The 24,395-nt window shown below is 40.3% G+C and overlaps 1 protein-coding gene across 2 annotated transcripts in view; it reads right to left on the bottom strand.

Annotated features, from left to right (window-relative positions):
* GRIK2 (glutamate ionotropic receptor kainate type subunit 2) overlaps positions 1 to 24,395 on the bottom strand; it is an 805,023-nt gene that overhangs the window by 23,262 nt on the left and 757,366 nt on the right. Inside the window, exons 15-16 of one of the 2 annotated variants that reach the window (XM_056566198.1) lie at positions 14,574 to 14,824; positions 12,865 to 12,913 (exon numbers count right to left, since the gene is read on the bottom strand). In XM_056566198.1, the coding sequence (XP_056422173.1) occupies positions 12,865 to 12,913; positions 14,574 to 14,824 (300 nt within the window). The remainder of the gene's footprint in view (positions 1 to 12,864; positions 12,914 to 14,573; positions 14,825 to 24,395) is intronic. The other variant, XM_056566197.1, reaches the window with a different exon arrangement.

Here is a 24,395-nt window from a genome sequence, read left to right as displayed (position 1 = left end):
TTACTGTGTAGTAATATTTCCATTCAATATATTAATACACCATCTTGTGGCTATTAAAGAGGAATGCAACAGTACACTTTTCATACTTACTGTATATAAACTACAATATATACTTATGCCAGGTTTTTTCTGTCTAAATTAACAGGATTATTACACATCTGCTACACTGTGATACATTCTTCACTCCATGAATGGACAGGCTCTATAGGGGACATTTATCAAATCCTATGCAGAGGAAGAATGGAGCACTTGCCAATGGCAACCAATCAGATTGCTTCTTTCATTTTTAAAGAGGCCTGGGAAAAATGAAAGAAGCAATCTGATTGGTTGCTATGGGCAACTGCAGCACTCTTCCTCTAGACTAGTGATGTCGCAAACATAACATTTTCCACAAAAGTTTGGAACCGGCGAACCGGGCGAACCGCCATTGACTTCAATGGGCAGGCGAATTTTAAAACCCACAGGGACTCTTTCTGGCCACAATAGTGATTTAAAAGTTGTTTAAAGGGGACTGGACTGTGGCGTGCTGGAGTGGGATCCATGACAAATCTCCCATGGAAAATTACATAGTTGATACAGAGTCTGGTTTTAATCCATAAAGGGCATAAATCACCTAACATTCCTAAATGGTTTGGAAAAACATGCTTTAGCCCCCTTTGAGCAGCACATAGAGCGCCCCTTTAGGCATCGCATAGTTAGATCCCCCTTTAGACAGCACATAGATTCCTCCATATTAGGCAGCACATAGTTAGAGCCTCCCTTTAGGCAGCACATAGTTAGATCCCCCCTATGTTAAGCAGCACATAGTTAGAGCGCCCCTTTAGGCAGCACATAGATTCCCCCATATTAGGCAGCACATAGTGGGATTTGAACCCAAGGTCCCAGTGCTGCAGGTCAGCAGTGCTAACCTCTGAGCCACCATGCTACCCTTACCATACATCTAATATGCACGGTTGCTAAAATGGACAGAGATGTCAGCAGAGAGTACCAGACAAATTAGGCATGTACACATGGCTCAAAAATTTGGTATTGTTGCAGCCGCAGCTGTAGCAGCACCCAGAAAAATTGCGGCAGCATAAAAAGTGCAGCACCAGAGGCCAGAAAAATTAGGCATGTACACTTGGCTGAAAAATAAGAACAAGCGCATATCCAAGAGTCCAGAAGACTCTATAATGCAGGACAGAGAAACAGACAAAGAAATTATTTTCTAAATAAAATGTTTTATCAAATAAAGAAACAGAGTTCATCCCTCTCTGTATTTTATTTTTCAAAATTTAAGTTTAAAAATCACACGCAGCAAGCGTTCCTTGGTGTAATGGTTACTACTCTGGAAAATTCAAGTTTAAATTATCATAAAGTCCAGAAGACTCTATAATGCAGGACGGTAAAAAACAAAAAGAAATCCTTTTCAAAAGTGCGCCATGGCTGTGTAGGAATGCCTGAAATGGCCACACACCTTCCTGGACTGCTTCAGGACATCCTGTAAGCCTGGGTAATTGAGCACAAAGCATTGTGCAATCAGATTACACACATGCGCCATGCACGGCACATGTGTCAACTTGCCCAACCTCAATGCCGCCAACAAATTTGTTCCGTTGTCACAAATTACCTTGCAGATCTCCAGTTGGTGCGGAGTCAGCCACTCGTCCACCTGTGTGTTCAGGGCTGACAGGAGCGCTGGTGCGGTATGACTCTCCACTTTGAGGCAAGTCAACCCCAAGATGGCGTGACACTGCCGTATCCGGGATGTGGAATAGCACCTGGGGAGCTGGGGGGGGGGTGCCGGTGATGTGGAGCAAGACGCAGCAGTGGAAGAGGACTCGGGCCGAGGAGGTTATGGAAGAGGATGGAGTAGTAGGAGTAGAGGAGGTGGCAGCAGGCCTGCCTGCAAGTCGTGGCAGTGTCACCAACTCCTCTGCAGAACCATGCATTCCATGCTTGGCAGCCGTCACCAGGTTTACCCAATGCGCAGTGTAGGTGATATACCTGCCCTGACCATGCTTTGCAGACCAAATATCAGTGGTCAGATGGACCCTTGCCCCTACACTGTGTGCCAGACATGCCATATTTTCCTTTTGCACAATGGAGTAAAGGTTGGGGATTGCCTTTTGTGCAAAAACATTTCGGCCGGGTACCTTCCACTGCGGTGTCCCAATGGCTACAAATTTTTAAAGACCTCAGACTCCACCAGCTTGTATGGTAAAAGCTGGTGGGCTAGCAGTTCCGACAAGCCAGCTGTCAGACACCGGGGTAGGGGGTGACTTTGAGGCATTGTCTTCTTGCGCTCAAACATCTCCTTGACAGACACCTGACTGTGGGCAGATGAGCAGGAACTGCTCAAGGTGAGAAACGGAGAGGCGGATGGTTGAGAGGGGGCAAGGAGGGCAGCAGTGGTTAACCTGGCTGAAGATGCTGGACCAGAAGGAGGATGGCGGCTTTGACTTTGTGTGCTGCTTGTACTGACGTGTTGATCCCATAGGCGTTTGTGATGTGACATTATCTGCCTTCGCAAAGCAGTTGTGCCTAGGTGGGTGTTGGACTTCCCATGACTCAGTTTCTTCTGGCACAGGTTGCAAATGGCCTCGCTGTTGTCAGAGGCAGACACACAAAAAAAATGCCACACTACTGAGCTCTGCGATGACGGCATTCTGGTGGTGGCAACAGCATGCGTTGATTGGCGTATCGTCTGGCTGACCCCGGGTGCCGATGCATGTTGTCTGACTGTGCCACTAGCTCCTTGCGATGACCGCACCCCTGCTTCCAACTCATCTCCTGCTCCTCTCTGTCTCCCCATCTGAACGTTCCCCCTCTTCTTCTCTTCTAGCGGGCACCCACGTGGCATCCAAGGACACATCATCATCATCAATACCTTCACCGCTATCTGACACTTCAAGAAAGGAAGCAGCATCATCATCACACCGTACATCCATGTGTGTAATGCTGCCTGACTGAGACATATCCCTGTTAACTACATCCTCTGGCAATAATGGTTGTGCATCACTCATGTCTTCAAACTGATGTGTAAATAACTCCTCTGACGGATGAAGTAAAGCTGCTGTGGTGCTAGTGTTGGTGGTGGCTGCTGGCGGGCATGTGGTAGCATGAGAGGTGCCCGAAGCTAAGCTAGAGGAGGAGAAGGACGGTGTGTCAAGGTTCTGAGCGGAAGCTGTAGTAGATTGGGTGTCTTTTGATTGCCAGTCAACTAAGTCCTCAGAACTTTGGGGGTTCAGGGTACATGGCCTCTGAACACTGGCCATTCTAGGGCCAAAGGGAATCACAGCACCACGACGGCCCCTGCAGGGTGGCCTTCCTCTGCCTGTCATTTTTTTGGTTACATTTGCACAAGTGTCACACCAAATGTGATTTGCACTAGGGTGACACAATTTGCCCTGCAGGCGAAAAAAACTGGCAACCGTGACGTGAACTGACAGTGACAACTGATTTTATTTAACAGCCAAAAAAGTTTTTTGTTTTTTTTTTAAATTTGCACAACTGTCACACCTAATGTGATTTGCACTAGGGTGACACAATTTGCCCTGCAGGCAAAAAAAAAATGGCAACTGTGACGTGAACTGACAGTGACGACTGATTTTATTTAACAGCCAAAAAAGGTATTTTTTTTATTTGCACAACTGTCACACCTAATGTGATTTGCACTAGTGTGACAATGAGCAAAAAAGCTTGCCAACGGAGTTCCCCTTTTAAGCAGTGGTCCCCAACCAGGGTGCCTCCAGCTGTTGCAAAACACACGGACTGATATATTTCAGCCCTTTGAATACTGTAGTAGCTAGTTGCTTTAAAGAAAAAAAGCTTGCCAGCGGAGTTCCCCTTTTAAGCAGTGGTCCCCAACCAGGGTGCCTCCAGCTGTTGCAAAACACATGGACTGATATCTTTCAGCCCTTTGAATACTGTAGTAATTAGTTGCTTGAAGGAAATTAAGTTTGATTCTGGAGTACCTCTTTTAACCAGCGGTTCCCTCCCAACCAGAGTGCCTCCAGCTGTTGCAAGACACACAGACTGATATCTTTCAGCCCTAAAAAGGGCTTTTTTGGGTGCAGTCCTTAAAGCAGATGTTACACTAGTGCTTTAGAAGTAAACTGGACCCTGAATACACCACCTAGCAGCTACCTAGCTATTGCTTTCTCTATACAGCAGGAGCAGCTTCTCTGACCCTCCACTTCCTAAGCCTGCAGCATGCTGAATGAGGGTCAAATGGCGTCCATGCAAGAGGTAGGAGGGTTTGGAAGGGAGGGACTGCTGCTGATTGGCTGTAATATGTCTGCTGACTCTGACTCACAGGGTCAAAGTTTACTGCAATGTTAAAGTACAGGGGGCGGATCGAACTTCACATATGTTCGCCCGGCGATGCGAACGCGAACATGCTATATTCGCCGGGAACTGTTCGCCAGCAAACAATTCGCGACATCTCTACTCTAGACAGGTTTTTATAAATCTCCCCCTATATGTATATATATAGTATGCAGGTGCACAGTGGCTAAGTTGGTAAGACACAATGGGGGACATTTACTAATCTAGTCTATTCTGGGTATGCTTATAGACCAGCGTATGTGGTAGTCTCCTGTCTATTGTGCTCCTAATTTATCAAAGGTCTCACAGACCTTGATAAATTCTGTGCTCAGACTTCAGGGTCTACAGCTTAAACTGCATTTAGACCTGCTCCAACATGGTCTGACATTTCAGCGTATTTTGGGCAGATGCGACTTGTCGCACAAAAGTCGCACTTGATAAATTCAGCACCAATGCATTTTCCAATGCATTTCCGTCTAAAATAGACTTGCATGCATCATGTTCTAAAAATCCTCTACAGAAAAAGTCGCAGAAAAGTCGCACATATTTAGACTGCGACTTTCTGTGCGACAAATTTAGACAGGAAAAACCAGTCTAAATCCTTTGATAAATCTCCCCCATTTAGTTGGAAACACAGAATCTGTCTGAGGTGTAGTTTTGGGCTATTTTCAAACAGTGCTTTTTCAGGCGTATTTTATTGTTACCAAAAATGCAACACATTATGTCCGCATTTTTTACATTAATGTTCTCTATGTGAATCTATAGAGAAGTGATTGTCTGTGCACGAAATATGTAAAAAATAAAATAAAAAAGAACATGCCTAATTGTTTTCATTCATCCCTATAATATGTCCTTTTTTACATATTGTGTGCACAGAAAACCACAGACTTAATAAGACAAAGTAGGCTAAATAGACACAAAATAGCACAATAATGTGAAAAATATGGCTAAGAAATGTATGCAATTTTATGGACAAATTTTTTACAATAAAATACGCATGGAAATTAGACATGTGCAATTCGGTTCGGCACGAATGTCTAAATTAACGAATTTTACCGTTTTCGTGCATTCGGACCGATCCGAATGCACGAAAACATATTTTGAACATTCCCGAATAGCCACGATAATACGAATAGCAAAGTAACGAATACATTCGTTATTTCCCGACCCTATTGCTGTAAATAACGAATGCATTCGTTATCTGTAAACGAACGTGAAGAATTCATTCTGATAACAAATATAATAAAAAGGATATAGATAGTTTGATTTTTCGGATACATTCGGTATTCGGGTACATTCGGTAAATCTTTTTATTCTTTTTTTGGACTTTAGCGATCCTAAAAAATTATGGAGATACCTTTTTTATAAAAATTTCGTAGGGTATCATAAAAAAATCATAATAAAAAAGATACAGTGGTGATGGAAAAAATTGTATCTAATGAAATGTATCATTTTTATTATGAAATGTTTATTCATTTTTAAACAGGGATCAATTTATGTGAGCGGGTAAAGCACTAAAAATGTAGCCGACAATAATGAAAATGTAGTGTGTGCGTGTTTTTCACTTTTTTTAAAAACATTTTTTAGGTAGTACTACTACTCCCAGCATGGAACACACTCTTCCATGATGGGAGTAGTAGTTACCTGTACTAATTGACAGATTGCAGGGGTCCCTTGCGATCCTCCAGTATAATGTATAGATGCGGCGGCTGCTCTTCTATGGTCCCCTGCACTCACGTATATATACACATATTCATATTTCCCGCAGAGCTGTGATTGGCCAGATGGTTCCAGCCAATCACAGCTCTCTGTGAGAAATAGGAATATGTGTATATATACGGCCGTGCAGGGGTCCATAGGAGAGCGGCCGCCGCATTCATACATTATACTGGAGGATCGCAGCGGGTGTCAGGAGTGATACCCACAGTGATCTTTCCTTTACTACAAGTACTAATACTCCCAACATGGAGCACACTCTGCTCCATGCTGGGAACTGTAGTACCTGTATTAATAGACAGATCGCAGCGGGTGTCAGAAGTTACACTGGCTGCCATATGTCTATTAATGCAGGTACTACAGCTCCCAGCATGGAGCAGAGTGTGCTCCATGTTGGGAGTATTAGTACCTGCAGTAAGGGACAGATCCCAGGGATGTCACTCCTCCTGACACCCGCTGCGATCGTCCTTATGTGAATGTCGGGATCAGCTGTTCTCAGGGCTACAGAGCCAGGAGAACAGCTGACGCTGAGCCGTAGGTATACATCGTGTATCTACTGCCCAGCAAGAACTTACAGTGAGCTTGCAATGTGTATACAGTATACACATTGCTGGCTCACTTAACCCCTTGCTGAGCTGTGCGCTATGCGCAAGCCCAGCAAGGGAAGAGTTAACTTACACTGCTGGACAGTGTAGGTTAACCCTTTGGGCGGTATACACTATATACAGCTATCTATAGATAGCTGTATACAGTGTATACAGAAGACGAAGTCCAGCTTACTTCCCTCGAGTCCCGGGCGGGGTTCGTGTAGCTCCACCCCCTAGTGGTGACGTCATTAGGGGGCGGAGCTACAGAAGGGAACAAGGCTAATTAATCTGAAGCTCTGTTCACATTGTACATTATGTATAATGTGAACAGACCCTTCTGGCAGTGTCTACCCAGACAGGGAGACTCCAGCTGTTGCTAAACTACAACTCCCAGCATGCCCAGACAGCCAAAGGCTGTCTGGGCATGCTGGGAGTTATAGTTTTGCACCAATTGGTGGCTCCCTGTTTGGGTAGACATTGCATCATGGGTGCTCTCCCCAGCGGACAGCGCCAAAAATGTCATAACCAATTTTTTGTGTTTTTTTCTTCTCGTTTCAGATCCGTGTATGCAGAGGATTACTGCGGATTCGATGGATTACGGCGGATTATTTATTTTTTCCTTTAATAAAATGGTTAACGAGGGCTGTGGGGGAGTGTTTTTTTAAATAAAATAATTTTTCCAATGTGTTGTGTTTTTTTTTTTAATTGAATTTTCAAGGTTAGTAGTGGACGCTGTCTTATTGACGGAATCCATTACTAGGCCAGGGCTTAGTGCTAGCCCCAAAAACAGCTAGCGCTAACCCCCAATTATTACCCCGGTACCCAACGCCACAGGGGTGCCGGGAAGAGCCGGTACCAACAGGCCCAGAGCGTCAAAATGGCGCTCCTGGGCCTAGGCGGTAACAGGCTGGCGTTATTTAGGCTGGGGAGGGCCAGTAACAATGGTCCTCACCCACCCTGGTAACGTCAGGCTGTTGCTGTTTGGTTGGTATCTGGCTGAGAATGAAAATACGGGGAACCCTATGCGTTTTTTTTTTAAATTTTTTTATTTAAATTAAAAAAAAAACGCATAGGGTTCCCCGTATTTTCATTCTCAGCACAATACCAACCAAACAGCAACAGCCTGACGTTACCAGGGTGGGCGAGGACCATTGTTACTGGCCCTCCCCAGCCTAAATAACGCCAGCCTGTTACCGCCTAGGTCTAGGAGCGCCATTTTTGACGCTCCGGGCCTGTTGGTACCGGCTCTTCCCGGCACCCCTGTGGCGGTGGGTACCGGGGTAATAATTGGGGGTTAGCGCTAGCTGTTTTTGGGGCTAGCACTAAGCCCTGGCCTAGTAATGGATTCCGTCAATAAGACAGCTTCCGCTACTAACCCTGAAAATTCAATAAAAATTAAAAAAAAACACAACACATTGGAAAAATTATTTTATTTAAAAAAACACTCCCCCACAGCCCTCATTAACCATTTTATTAAATGGCCTTTGGCTGTCTGGGCATGCTGGGAGTTGTAGTTTAGCAACAGCTGGAGTCTCCCTGTCTGGGTAGACACTGCCAGAAGGGTCTGTTCACATTATACAAAACGTACAATGTGAACAGAGCTTCAGATAAACTAGCCTTGTTCCCTTCTGTAGCTCCGCCCCCTAATGACGTCACCACTAGGGGCGGAGCTACACGAACCCGGCCCGGGACTCGAGGGAAGTAAGCTGGACTTCGTCTTCTGTATACACTGTATACAGCTATCTATAGATAGCTGTATATAGTGTATACCGCCCAAAGGGTTAACCTACACTGTCCAGCAGTGTAAGTTAACTCTTCCCTTCCTGGGCTTGCGCATAGCGCACAGCTCAGCAAGGGGTTAAGTGAGCCAGCAATGAGTATACTGTATACACATTGCAAGCTCACTGTAAGTTCTTGCTGGGCAGTAGATATACGATGTATACCTACGGCTCAGCGTCAGCTGTTCTCCTGGCTCTGTAGCCCTGAGAACAGCTGATCCCGACATTCACATAAGGACGATCGCAGCGGGTGTCAGGAGGAGTGACATCCCTGGGATCTGTCCCTTACTGCAGGTACTAATACTCCCAACATGGAGCACACTCTGCTCCATGCTGGGAGCTGTAGTACCTGCATTAATAGACATATGGCAGCCAGTGTAACTTCTGACACCCGCTGCGATCTGTCTATTAATGCAGGTACTACAGCTCCCAGCATGGAGCAGAGTGTACTCCATGTTGGGAGTGGTAGTACTTGTAGTAAAGGGAAGATCACTGCAGGTATCACTCCTGACACCCGCTGCGATCCTCCAGTATAATGTATGAATGCGGCGCCGCTCTCCTATGGACCCCTGCACGGCCATATATACACATATTCCTATTTCTCACAGAGAGCTGTGATTGGCTGGAACCATCTGGCCAATCACAGCTCTGCGGGAAATATGAATATGTGTACATGTACGTGAGTGCAGGGGACCATAGAAGAGCAGCCGCCGCATCTATACATTATACAAGAGGATCGCAAGGGACCCCTGCGATCTGTCAATTAGTACAGGTAACTACTACTCCCATCATGGAAGAGTGTGTTCCATGCTGGGAGTAGTAGTACTACCTAAAAAATGTTTTAAAAAAAAAGTGAAAAACACGCACACACTACATTTTCATTATTGTCGGCTACATTTTTAGTGCTTTACCCGCTCACATAAATTGATCCCTGTTTAAAAATGAATAAACATTTCATAATAAAAAAGATACATTTCATTAGATACAATTTTTTTCATCACCACTGTATCTTTTTTATTATGATTTTTTTATGATACCCTACGAAATTTTAATAAAAAAGGTATCTCCATTATTTATTAGGATCGCTAAAGTCCAAAAAAAGACTAAAAAGATTTACCGAATGTACCCGAATACCGAATGTATCCGAAAAAAACAACACGAATACCCGAATACCGAATGTATCCGAAAAATCTAAACCGAAAACATTGCCGAACCGAAATTTTTTTCCAAAACGAAAAAACGAAACGAAATTAAACGAAAATTTTTCTAGTGCACAAGTCTAATGGAAATACTCTATGTGAACCTGACCTAAATGCGTCCATTAAAGGGGCAGTCCGCCCCTAGACATCTTATCCCCTATCCAAAGGATAGGGGAAAAGATGTCTGATCACGGGGGTCCCTCTGATAGGGACCCCCGGGATCTCGGCTGCAGCACCCCTCTGTCATTACTGCACAGAGCGGGGTGCTGCAGCCGAGATCACGGGGGTCCCCAGCAGTGGGACCCCCGTGATCAGACATCTTATCCCCTATCCTTTGGATAGGGGATAAGATGTATGGGGCGCAGTACCCCTTTAAGGACCTCAAAAAAACGGGACAGGTAGATGTAAATAGACAATCCATTCCCCTGCAGAATGGGTCTAGGTAACATCCTCAAACCCTTGACACAAGCACATCAAACCCCTTAATAGCCAAAACAAGTAGATAATGACAATGCATACAACATGGGATCTCACCTATTCCAGGTATTCTGGTTCCACATGAATGTCACCCACTGTAGATGCCTTGGTTACACATTGGATAAGGGTCCATAGTAAACTGAGACAGAGTTTTAGGCTCAAATTAGAGATCCTATTTCTTGCTCCAATAAGCTCAAAAGAAAAAAATGTAGTATAGCTTTTCTGCTTGCTCAGGGAAAAACCACCCTAAAAAGGTTGACCACTACCCAGTAATGTCCACATTGACATGCAACTGTTCATGCACTCTTTAGTAGCTATGGCTTATATACTGTATATGCATGTCCCTGCCATTGCAGAGTGAATGCTCCTTTGCACACCACTGTGATCATAATTCGTAAAACTTTAGTTAGCTTTATCTCTACACTTGTTTTCCCTACTTCTTAGTCCTAAGGAATACACACATATTGAGGAAATAAGATAATCATTGTAGGGAAGAGGGATAGATAGTGGCTCTGGCTACTGAGGAGTCTGGCGTGTTTGTGTCTATAGGTTTGTAAATGTTGCTTAGCTCCTTATCTCAGCGAATGGGTGATCTTTTTATGTCTACCTGTTCTAATGTGGTTTTTGGTGGTCCTTTTTAACACATTTAAACTTGTGGGGAATATTTTATAGTTGCCTCATTTAAAGTTCCATTTTATTCAGCATAACCCCCACCCCCATATATTATTGTTGTTGGAGTAGAATACATTTGGTCATTGTAGACCATATTTCAGTAAAATTCTGTTTAAAAAAAGAGCAAACTGAATAAAAAGCATAAAAAATGTGCCAAAAGCTGCACATATCATTTTAGCCTAAGCAACATCTACCTGCCTTTAGTTTCCATGTAAAATACTTAGTTATTGAATTTTCTTACATTCAGTGGGGGATTGCTAGGCCACTTTGGTTTGATCTGTGTCTTGTAAATATATTTTATGCTATAATAAAAAGAGAGAAAAACCTTTCTGGTATACTTTTTGTCTTTAGGAACCACCCTTGGTTTTGGCTTACAAATACAGAAGCCGAATGTGGATCAAATCTGCACTATGGGTAAGTGGATTTATAAAGACTTAAATAGAGAGTTCTATTTTGGGTAATTCAAAAACAAGAGTTCATATACTTTCTCTCATGTACTGCTGCCTGTATTTGCCAATGCTTTCATGTTTTCTATACTGTGCAACTATACTTGACATATTTGCAACTCTAGTAGGTGACTATGGTTCCAATGATAGGTTAATAAAATGTAAAGGTGTTTCATGTGTTTTTTAAACAAGTTGTTAGTTACCATGGGTTACAGCTTGTCACCGTAACTTTGACATAAGCTCAGCCTAACTACTTGAATAAAGTCCTATGTGACACTGATAAATCACCTAGGTGATTTATCAGTGTCACACAGTACTTTAGAGCTCTTGAGGGTTATGAATGTAACAGTAAGTATTATGTAACAGTATTATGTCCAATAAATGGCACTGGTACAGCTGAAACGGCATATAATAACTCCGGCCCTCACATTTCATCCCCTAAACGCTTCATTCAACAATGACCATGGCATCTAAGTGGTTTGACAGATGGAGGGAGCTCCTTGTGTCACTCAGACATGCTCTTTTGGATTGCTATGACAGCAGGAAACCTAATCTGGCGAGGACTGCCATAGCTAAATGCCTTTTAGGCTGTGCCATAGTTTGTCAGTTCTACATTGATAGACAAAAATGCTTTACTATACTGAGTATGCCAAAGCATTAAAGAAGCAGACACAATAAAAAGTTCCCCAGGCAGACTACAGGAACCTAGGTATGGTGTATTTAAAAATAAAGTGTAGAGAAAATTAATAGTAAACCAATGTTTTTTCTACATACAAAGAGGTAAAAAAATTTTTTTACAAGGTATTACTCTGATACTCAATGAAAAAGTTTGAAGTTATTCAATAAGTCATGTGTTTTCCTAAAAAAGTACCACTAAAAATGTATCTTATTCTAAAAAATTCAAGTCCTCATTCAGTGGCTCTCAGAATTCGGTGACACAAGAAAAAATAAATTCCTGCCGTTTTTAGAGCCAAAATAGAAACATTCCAGAAGGTTTTAAATATGAATCATTATGTTTGTATGTATTTGCACAGACAAGACTTTTACTTGCCCAATGCATAATATGCACAAGGATTACCCCTATGGCTACTCCTCCTAAACAATAATAGGTAAAACAGGAGTAAAATTACAAATAGCCAAATTACAAGTAACCAAATAAAATAAGGCAAGTGGGAAGACAAATAATAAAAAAGATAAAAAAAGAAAAGAAAATGTACTTATAAAGATTCTACAAAAATAAAAAATGCAAGTTCATAAGTCCCCAATTGTTATGATCTAAAGGAAAAAAATAAAAAAGGAATAAAATAAAGTACTGAAATGATACTATCTAGAGGAAATATGTGTACAATTTGTTTCTTTTTTTTTTTGCGCACTTTAGTGACTAATACAGAGCAATTTAAAGTTCCCTTCAAAAATTCTTCACTACATCTTAAAGAGGGTCTTGTGTCCTTTTTATCATATATAAAGTTATCAAGTAAAGTACTTAAAACATCACATTCTTTTCATTAAGACAAAATAGAAGTATATTAACCAAAACTCAAGTTTCCATTGATCCTTCTCATTAAATATTTACAGACATTGGACCTCCATGATTGTATTGTTAGTGAAATATGTGGTAAAATACAAAGTTTCAATAGAATGTGTCAAACGGCACCAACCAACCCATCTACCAAGGACTAACCTGAATGTGAGGCCTTATCCAAGAGCTTGAACCATTTATTCTGTTCACACTGCATAAAAAATATAAAATCTTATTTACACTCGCTTCACCACCTATTTTTCAGATGTTATTTATTTTATGGCTGTATTTTTACCAATTACAGCTGAAAATGTGCACATAAATAAGTGTCATATTTTCTATGCAGTGTGAACCTGGCCTCAGCCTATGTTCTTAATTTTTACAACACAGCTGTATGTATGAGGCTTGAAACAACCTATATTGTACATTACAATGGGAACCATCTCACATAATTTGGGTATTTCAAGAATAGAATATATATATATATATATATATATATATATATATATATATATATTACTTGCAAATTAGCAAACTACACCACAAAGATAAAAAAAATTCAATTTGTTTTTTTAATCCTACAAACAGAAACTAGTGTTTTTGGTACTACACCTTAATAAAGCAAACTTTTTTTTTTTTTGGTAACTCCTGCAGCCTTTATGTTATAAAGGGAGATTACACATTTTCAATCAATTCTAATAATCCTAATCCTTTTATCAAAGTGTTGTTTTCATTGATTTATCTTCTTCTGAGCAATATAAGATGAAAATGTAAATGTTGGTACATTAGAAAAGTTCTGTACTCGTGTTGTGGTATACCTCGACATATCAACAGAAGGGTATGCCAACAGATACCACAGCGCACTCGTACTGAGCCATTCCCTCTAATACACAAAGCCTAGTCTACTGATGATCATTGTCTATCCATTTCCCGAACAAAATTTTTTTATTTTGTGGGCTCAAAAAAGCAGTCTGCTAAGCTTTTGAGTTCTGTAAAATAAAACTGTCCCAAAGCAGACCAGACAATCATTAGTGATTATAAGACAACATTTTGTTTATTAAAATGAATGGACTCATTGAACACTGTACACCGTGATGTACATGTGCACACTTTTCTGCCATTGTTTTAACATATGCCACACAAGTTAAGTGCTCTTCATTTGGAGTAAGTTATGTTTATTCAACAGATACCATAAATATAAGATTACTTGCAATTTACTTTGAAAAGTGTTTTATGTGTGAAAAACAATTACAAACTTTCCTCCACTTGGTGTCCTATTCTATTCATAACGCTGTCCAGTGCCTACCACTATTTCCAGTTTTTTCACGGATACACCCCCTCAATGCAAGTCTACGTCATGTTGCGCCCCCCTCCCATAGATTAGCATTAAGTGGGTGTGACATCACTAGCGGGGTGTGATCGTGATGTCACGAGCCTCTGGCACTGCATTGGATGCTCTAAACGAATACCGGATGCAGCAGGGAGATCGTGGGGGTCCAGAGCATCAGGACCCCCGCAATCAGTCATCTTATCCCCTATCCTTTGAATAGCGGATATGATGTCTAGGGGCGGAGTACCCCTTTAAAGCCATGTTCCCACTACATAAAATATGGGCCTGTTACACACATGTTCCAGCCTTATTTTTGCTTTGCTGTCATCAGCAAAAAAAAAAAGCTTGCTTTTTAATTATGGATGAAAAAACAACTGTAAAAACGCACCTAGAAAAATACGCCTGTAATTTTTACGCAGTATGAACATATATCTGTGTCACAATATTTATGTAAAGGGTACTGAATTTTATCAGTTTAGCATATTTTGTAAGATATCATTTTAATAGCATGTAACCTGGATGAATGGTAATAGGAGCTTACCTTTTCTAGCTGTGCATTTTTTTTTGACTTGTATAGGAATTCTCCAACAGCAACAAAAACGGAAAGCACCAATCCCGCAGCTAAAACAATAAAAATGCCACCAATATTTTGAACTCCTAATGCACTAGCTTCTTTACTCTCTTCTTCTGGGCAACCATTTCCTCGCCACCATTTCTCTTTCATCATATGGAGAATTCCTTCTTCTTGAAGTTGCAAAATGGCTATGGTTATTTTATCTCTGTAGGGAGAACCTGCAAATAATAAAATGTAAAATTATTTTCAGTTCTAGTTTAAAAATGTGTTAAAAATGTTTCCAAAATTCCAATTTACTTGTATAATGCAATTCTTACAATGGGGAGTAATACACTGATTCCTCCTCTATAATTAACCCCTTAAGGACTGAGGGTGTACCCATATGTCCCTGTTTTAGAGTCCTTAACCCCTTAAGGACCAAGGACGTACCGGTACTTCCTTGGTCCTGCTCTCCTGATATAACGCGGGGTTACACAGTAACCCCTTGTCATATCACGGCGGGCCCGGCGTCATAGTGAAGCCGGGACCCGCCTCTAATAGCGCACAGCGCCGATCGCGATCGGCTAAAAGCGAAAGTGAAAGTTGCCGGCTAGCTTAGTCGGGCTGTTCGGGATAGCCGCGGCTAATCGCGGCATCCCAAACAGCTGACAGGACAGCGGGAGGGCCCCTACCTGCCTCCTCGCTGTCCGATCGCCGAATGACTGCTCAGTGACTGAGATCCAGGCATGAGCAGTCATGTGGCAGAATCGTCGATCACTGGTTTCCTATGAGAAACCAGTGATCAATGATGAAGATCAGTGTGTGCAGTGTTATAGGTCCCTATGGGACCTATAACACTGCAAAAAAAAGTGAAAAAAAATTGAATAAAGATCATTTAACTCCTCCCTTATTAAAAGTTTGAATCACCCCCCTTTTCCAATAAAAAAACACAGTGTAAATAAAAATAAAAATAAACATATATGGTATCACCGCGTGTGGAAATGTCCGAATTATAAAAATATATCATTAATTAAACCGCTCGGTCAATGGCGTGCGCGCAAAAAAATTCCAAAGTCAAAATAGTTCATTTTTGGTCACTTTTTATATAATTTAAAAATGAATAAAAAGCGATCAATAAGTCCTATCACTGCAAAAATGGTACCGTTAAAAACTTCAGATCACGGCGCAAAAAATGAGCCCTCATACCGCCCCATACACGGAAAAATAAAAAAGTTATAGGGGTCAGAAATGACAATTTTAAACGTATTAATTTTCCTGCATGTAGTTATGATTTCTTCCAGAAGTCCGACAAAATCAAACCTATATAAGTAGGGTATCATTTTAATCATATGGACCTGCAGAATAAAGATAAGGTGTCATTTTTACCGAAAAATGTACTACGTAGAAACGGAAGCCCCCAAAAGTTACAAAACGGCGTTTTTTTTTTTCAATTTTGTCGCACAATGATTTTTTTTCTGTTTCACCGTAGATTTTTGGACAAAATGACTGACATCACTACAAAGTAGAATTGGTGGTGCAAAAAATAAGCCATAATATGGATTTTTAGGTGCAAAATTGAAAGAGTTATGATTTTTTAAAGGCAAGGAGCAAAAAACGAAAATGCAAAAACGAAAAAAAAAACGGTCCTTAAGGGGTTAAGGACTGAGGGTTTATGGGTACGCCCATGGGAATTCTGGTCCCCCTCCTATCCCTGCCACCCCTCCTATCCCTGCTATTGGTCAGTCAAATTATGGGGGGCATTTTCTCCTATTACCCCTTGTAAAAATGTGAAATTTGGGGGAAAAAACTGCATTTTTGTGAGAATTTTTTTTTTTTATTTACACATCCGACTTTAACGAAAAGTCATCAAACACCTAAGGTGTGTTAAGGCTCACTGTACACCTTTTTACATTCCTTGGGTGGTGTAGTTTCCAAAATGGTATTCCATGTGTATGCCATTTTTTTGCTGTTCTGGCACAATAGGGGCTTCCTAAATGTGACATACCCCCCAAAAACCATTTCAGCAAAATTCACTCTCCAGAATCCCATTGTCGCTCTTTCCCTTCTGAGCCCTCTAGTGCACCCACAGAGCACTTTACATCCACATATGAGGTATTTCCTTACTCGAGAGAAATGGGGGTTACACATTTTGGGGGGATTTCTCTCCTTTTACCCTTTGTGGCAGTGTGGCCAGGAAAGGGTGTATTTCCCTTGCTATCTCTGCAGAATGCTCCACCTGTGGCCTGATTAATGAGGTATCAGGAAGGGAAAGTGTGTGTTTAAAAGGAAAAGGAACAGAATAGTTGGGGCTCTTCCTAGGAGACAGCATGTGGGCTGTAGGGAAGAGACAGAGGCTGCTGAGGAGTACACAGCCCGAGCTGAGTGGCTCAAAGAGAGTGACATTGTGAGTAGAAGGTTGCAGGGGGACATATGTTTAACCGGCTGAGGGAAGCTCAGCGGTTGTTAGTCAGGACAAGCTGGTCTGTTTAGTCAGTGACCAGACGGTCTAGGATTTTGTTTTGTTCCTGCTTTTTTGTTTATTTCTTACCCTGCAACCTGTCTAATAAAACTGGCAAGGTGCCAGATTTGCATTATAAGCGTTTGTTTGCTGGTTTATTGAGAAGAAACGCATCCTGTGGCGTGGTCAAGGACGATCCCAGAGCTAATCCCCAAGACGGACCGTCACACCTTGTAAAAATTCAAAAAATGGCTCTACAAGAACATGCGAGTGTAAAAAATAAAGATTTTCAATTTTCTCCTTCACTTTGCTGCTATTCCCGTGAAACACCTAAAGGGTTAACAAACTTTCTGAATGTCATTTTGAATACTTTGAGGGGTGCAGTTTTTATAATGGGGTAATTTATGGGGTTTCTAACATGAAAGCTCCTCAAATCCACTTCAAACTGAACTGGTCCCTGAAAAATTCCGATTTTGAAATTTTCGTGAAAAATTGGAAAATTGCTGCTGAACTTTGAAGCCCTCTAATGTTTTCCAAAAGTAAAAACATGTCAACTTTATGATGCCACCATAAAGCAGACATATTCTTTATGTGAATCAATGTATAATTTATTTGAAATATCCATTTTCCTTACAAGCAGAGAGCTTCAAATTTACAAAAATTTTGGGATTTTTCTCCAAGAAAGGATGCAAGTAACAACGAAAATGTACCACTATTACAAAGTAGAATATGTCACGATAAAACTATCTCAGAATCAGAATAAACGGTAAAAGCATACCAGAGTTATTAATGCATAAAGTGACAGTGGTCAGAATTGCAAAGTGCTCAGTCTTTAAGGTGAAAAAGGGCTCAGTCCTCAAGGGGTTAATAATATCAAATATATTTGTAAATTGCATTTATGTATTTATTTCTATTATTGTCTTAAAGTAGAATTATAGCAGCTGCAAATTAGTGATTTCCTGCTTATAACTCCCCAATATGGTATTAGGATTCTGTCTACTTAGAAAGTGCAAATATGGACAAAACCACTTAAAAATTTGTATTATTATAGTGGCTCATGCAATGTTTGCACATCTATAGAGTGATTAGTATATTTAGACAATCTATTATTAGTTCACTTGCTTTATGTCAACATTTTTGATGCACAGCTTTGCATTGTAGCCATGTTGGTTTAAGATAATTGTTGGGTACTAATTGCAATTGAAGTTCTGATACATTTCTTATACAAAATGTTCCTCAATGGGTTTTTTAATTCTTTATATCACCTATTTACATCACATTGATTTCAATTCCATATACAGAGGTTAAACACATTTCCATAGCATTATCTATAAGAATACTACATAAGGTAAAGGTATGCTATATAGTGCTCTGTAACATTCAGCCTTAGATGAGGACCTAACAATAGCTGTTTTGTTACAAAACTTACATTCAAATGAATGGAAAAACTTTTGTTGAAAATGGTTTTATGCAATTTCTCTTCAAACAAATTCATAGACATTATGATGTGCTGAACAGAGAATAAAACATAAAGGAATATAATTGTTTGCCCCTTAAAGTGTACCTTTCATTGGCAAAATATTTTTATATAATGTAGAAAATAGCATTTTATGTATACATAAAAAAAAATATGTGCAACAGGTGCGGCACAGCTCACTCGATCGCCCCTCCCGCTCACGGACCGGACCGGACCTCAGTCCATATAATAGTAGAAAGAAATGGAGTTGTCCAGAGCAGGATGTCAAGCAATACGATTTTTATTCAGCGGTAACCGTGGGTGATGACAAGGTGACGCGTTTCAGCCGCACTCAGCAGCCTTAGTCATACAAAACAATAGTGCAAGTGGCTTGCTTATATGGGGGTGGAAAAATGGGGTCCGCCCCGATGGGAGTATTCACAGGGCTTAACCCATTATTCACCTCCATCCAGCAAGTATAGTAAATATAGTAAAAACGCACATAGAGTGTGAACAGTAGTCAAAATAATAAAACACTTGGGTTACAAGCAATAATGTAGAAAAAGACATATGTTAGTACTAAAAATGCAAGAACAAATTACAAAATGTCAGATAACATATATACATGTACGATCCTAAAATGAAAGAGGAAAAAAGGGGGGATTTCCAATAGAAAAATCTATATAAATATTACCCTATATCATATCATATGAATCTGGATGAATTCAAGTAACCCATATGGTTATATATACTACCATAGGACATGAGAGAAATTTTTTTTAATTTTTTTTATTTTTTATTCAAATTATATAGTAGGATCGCAAATGGATATACGGACTGATATGGAACAATTGAATTGTCTCAAAAATATCCCCACATGTGGTATATATATTGTTTAATACTCTGTCATACATATGCTATTAATTATCATATGTGTGGGAAACTATTGTGGGAAAAGAATATAAAAAAATAAAATTCCTCCCAAACTCCAAGGGAAACCAAAAATGTATAATTTTATACGGGAACAACAGCAGATCAATAATGGAGAATGACATCTTGTCTTAAATTTAAGCCAGGGGGACACCTGGTTTGAAGTTTAATGATCCAGAAGACTTCTCTATCCAATAATTTTTGTTTGATATTGCCTCCTCTAATATTATTGGTGACCCTTTCAATCCCCTGAAGGCTGAGACCAGAAAAATCACCCTCATGCTTTTCGGCAAAATGCTTACTAACCATGGAAAGATGTCGGGTCTGGAAATGGGGAATGTCCGACAGGTGTTTTCTGGTCCTAGCCTTCAGGGGATTGGAGGTGCACCCCACATACTGTAATTGGCAGATGTTACATGTCATTAGATAAACCACATGACTCGTGTTGCAATTAATGTATTCTGACATACCAAATGTTTCTCCAGTTGCTGTGGACATAAAGGTTTTGGAATTCTTCATGATTTTACAACAAATACACTTTAGATGTCCACATTTGAAATTGCCCTTGGTATTGAGCCAGGTGGGTTTCTTAATCTCACCAGAACTAAACAAGCTCGGGGAAACACATTGGCCGATGGTTTTAGCCATCCGTGACACAAATTTATACCCATGTTCAAAGATTTTTATATATTGGCTATCATTAGCTACCATTGGTAAATATTTCTCAATTATTTTACATATTGGTTTGAAATCATGGCTATAATTTGTAGAAAAAACAAGGGGTTTAGCTTCACTATTTCTTTCAGGAACTTGGGATGATGGCTCTTTGATGCCATATACCAAGTCAGACCTATTTTTTCTCCTAGCAATGTCCTTGGCTCGGTTCAATGACCAAGTCTGATAACCTCTCTGTCTCAGCCTCACTGATATGTCCTCCGCTTCATTTTCGAACAACTCCAATGTGGAGTTATTCCTCCTGGCTCTAATCATTTCTCCTACCGGGAGATTCTTAACCACATGTGGTGGGTGGCACGATGCTGCTTGCAGTATCGAATTGGTGGCCAATTCTTTGCGGTATGTAGAAGTGGTGACCCTATAATTCAAAGGATCACCCCTCAATATCAGATCCAAAAAACTGACCTCGTGCTCATCACTATGAAGTGTGAATCTGAGGTTACAAGGATTCTGATTGAGGTACAGGCCAAACTGCTGTATGGTCGGCATAGACGACCCCCCGATAAACAGGAGATCGTCTATATACCGACCATACCACAGGATGTGCTCCCCAAATGGATTGTCATGTGAGAAAAGAAAATTTCTTTCCCACCAACACATGTATATGTTTGCCAATGAAGGCGAGAATTTGGCACCCATAGATGCTCCGGTGATCTGCAGAAAATAATCTCCATCAAACATGAAAAAATTATGAGTGAGTAAATACTCCACCACCAAAATAATAAAAATCTGCAGGTCACCGGATTATGGGGCATAAATGGACAAAAACCATCTGAGGGCAATCAGTGCCTCCTTGTGGGGAATAACGGAGTACAAAGCAGTGACGTCAGCTGTTATCCATCTCATCCCGGGTTCCCACCGGATGTTGTCCATGGCAACCAGGACATCCCTGTATATATGTTATCTGACATTTTGTAATTTGTTCTTGCATTTTTAGTACTAACGTATGTCTTTTTCTACATTATTGCTTGTAACCCAAGTGTTTTAATATTTTGACTACTGTTCACACTATATGTGCGTTTTTACCATATTTACTATACTTGCTGGATGGAGGTGAATAATGGGTTAAGCCCTGTGAATACTCCCATCGGGGCGGACCCCATTTTTCCACCCACATATAAGCAAGCCACTTGCACTATTGTTTTGTATGACTAAGAATGCTGAGTGCGGCTGAAACGCGTCACCTTGTCATCACCAACGGTTACCGCTGAATAAAAATCGTATTGCTTGACATTCTGCTCTGGACAACTCCATTTCTTTCTAATAAAAAAAAATATGTATATTTTTGTCCTTGTAGCTATTGCCTGTGTGTCTCTGTGAGGAGACTAAATACAATAAGTGCCCATGGACAAGCAGAGCTCTGTGCAGTGAGGACATCAGGATGATTGACAAGCCAGGAGCCTGCACAGAGTCCTGCTTGTCCTGCCCACAGTTCCTGTATTTGGTCTCCGCACAGAGACACACAGACAATAGCTGAAGGAACGGCATTTTTTTAAATCCAAAAATATATGTACATATAATGGTATCATCTACATTATATAAAAAGTTTTTGCTAATGACAGGTGCACTTTCAGAATTCATTCTATAAGGATATAGAAATGTTTTTGTTTCTGCATTTTAAGAGCCTTACTTGTTCTATTTTGATGTTGACATAGCCTATGGTAGCTTGACCCACTTTGACCATAAATATTAGCTGAGTAAAGTACGTGGCAGCACACTTCACTCCCCATCTGTCAGTCAAATCAGACTTATTAATTCCAAAGAGTATAATAGAGTTAGTAGGATCGAGTGACCGGTTTGGTAATGAAGTACTATACCTAGTGTAATCTAAACTTTTGGCATGTCCGGACGATATATGAAAAGTCAATATTAGTGACACTAACACTTTAAACAATGAAGAGACAAGTTGAATTTTTTATTGTTATCTTTACTCTTTTTTTTAAATCAATTTATATTTCATTCTTTGGTAGAAAGGATGGATAAAAAAAAACCCACAAAACTGGCATTTTATAAAGGTTTTCACCAAGCTGAAAAAATACCATGATGATTTTATAGCTTAGGTCATTGTTGATCATAAAACTGTACCAATTATATTCTTTTTTTTTTCCAATATTTTTCTATAAGAATGCAACTTTAAGGGCAATTTTTTTTCATTTTACTATTTTAAACTGGGTTTACACATCGCAAAATGATATGAAAAATATGGTTGTAAACTAAGAGTAATACAACAATCATATATTTAATCTAATAGTGTGCACTATGAAAGTATATGGAAAAGAGGCAGTTAGTGCACATACTGTAAAAAAAAGTTGACTGTAATTCCAACATTGGACTTTCCATAGATTTTAAAGCTAAGTTTACACATTAAAAAAAAACTCTGGACTGAAAAATGTAATCTGGAAAATTTCTTGACCTGTCTTATTTTACATCCAAACTTTAAAAATAACAGTCACAAGAAATGCAATAAAAATTGTTAGGAAATGTTATGCAGAGTTAACTTAGCTTTACTTAATTTTTTTTTTTTTTTTACAAACTTAATTAAATGCTTTCTTTTTACAGCTTTTCTAGTCCCACTATGGGACTCAACCACGTGATCTGTAATTCTGTAATGCATTACAATGCTTTTATACTATCCCTACTTCCTGTAAAACAACTTTGGGGCCTCAGCCTCACTGATATGTCCTCCGCTTCATTTTCGAACAACTCCAATGTGGAGTTATTCCTCCTGGCTCTAATCATTTCTCCTACCGGGAGATTCTTAACCACATGTGGTGGGTGGCACGATGCTGCTTGCAGTATCGAATTGGTGGCCAATTCTTTGCGGTATGTAGAAGTGGTGACCCTATAATTCAAAGGATCACCCCTCAATATCAGATCCAAAAAACTGACCTCGTGCTCATCACTATGAAGTGTGAATCTGAGGTTACAAGGATTCTGATTGAGGTACAGGCCAAACTGCTGTATGGTCGGCATAGACGACCCCCCGATAAACAGGAGATCGTCTATATACCGACCATACCACAGGATGTGCTCCCCAAATGGATTGTCATGTGAGAAAAGAAAATTTCTTTCCCACCAACACATGTATATGTTTGCCAATGAAGGCGAGAATTTGGCACCCATAGATGCTCCGGTGATCTGCAGAAAATAATCTCCATCAAACATGAAAAAATTATGAGTGAGTAAATACTCCACCACCAAAATAATAAAATTTTGCAGGTCACCGGATTATGGGGCATAAATGGACAAAAACCATCTGAGGGCAATCAGTGCCTCCTTGTGGGGAATAACGGAGTACAAAGCGGTGACGTCAGCTGTTATCCATCTCATCCCGGGTTCCCACCGGATGTTGTCCATGGCAACCAGGACATCCCTGTATATATGTTATCTGACATTTTGTAATTTGTTTTTGCATTTTTAGTACTAACGTATGTCTTTTTCTACATTATTGCTTGTAACCCAAGTGTTTTAATATTTTGACTACTGTTCACACTATATGTGCGTTTTTACCATATTTACTATACTTGCTGGATGGAGGTGAATAATGGGTTAAGCCCTGTGAATACTCCCATCGGGGCGGACCCCATTTTTCCACCCCCATATAAGCAAGCCACTTGCACTATTGTTTTGTATGACTAAGGCTGCTGAGTGCGGCTGAAACGCGTCACCTTGTCATCACCCACGGTTACCGCTGAATAAAAATCGTATTGCTTGACATCCTGCTCTGGACAACTCCATTTCTTTCTAATAAAAAAAAATATGTATATTTTTGTCCTTGTAGCTATTGCCTGTGTGTCTCTGTGAGGAGACTAAATACAATAAGTGTGCATGGACAAGCAGAGCTCTGTGCAGTGAGGACATCAGGATGATTGACAAGCCAGGAGCCTGCACAGAGTCCTGCTTGTCCTGCCCACAGTTCCTGTATTTGGTCTCCGCACAGAGACACACAGACAATAGCTGAAGGAACGGCATTTTTTTAAAACCCAAAATATATGTACATATAATGGTATCATCTACATTATATAAAAAGTTTTTGCTAATGACAGGTGCACTTTCAGAATTCATTCTATAAGGATATAGAAATGTTTTTGTTTCTGCATTTTAAGAGCCTTACTTGTTCTATTTTGATGTTGACATAGCCTATGGTAGCTTGACCCACTTTGACCATAAATATTAGCTGAGTAAAGTACGTGGCAGCACACTTCACTCCCCATCTGTCAGTCAAATCAGA

The sequence above is a fragment of the Hyla sarda genome, chromosome 3 (assembly GCF_029499605.1).
Source record: "Hyla sarda isolate aHylSar1 chromosome 3, aHylSar1.hap1, whole genome shotgun sequence".
NCBI classification, from domain to species: Eukaryota; Metazoa; Chordata; class Amphibia; order Anura; family Hylidae; genus Hyla; species Hyla sarda.
The sequence above is the reverse complement of the archived record's forward strand: the minus strand, read 5'-3'. Positions and strand labels throughout refer to the sequence as shown.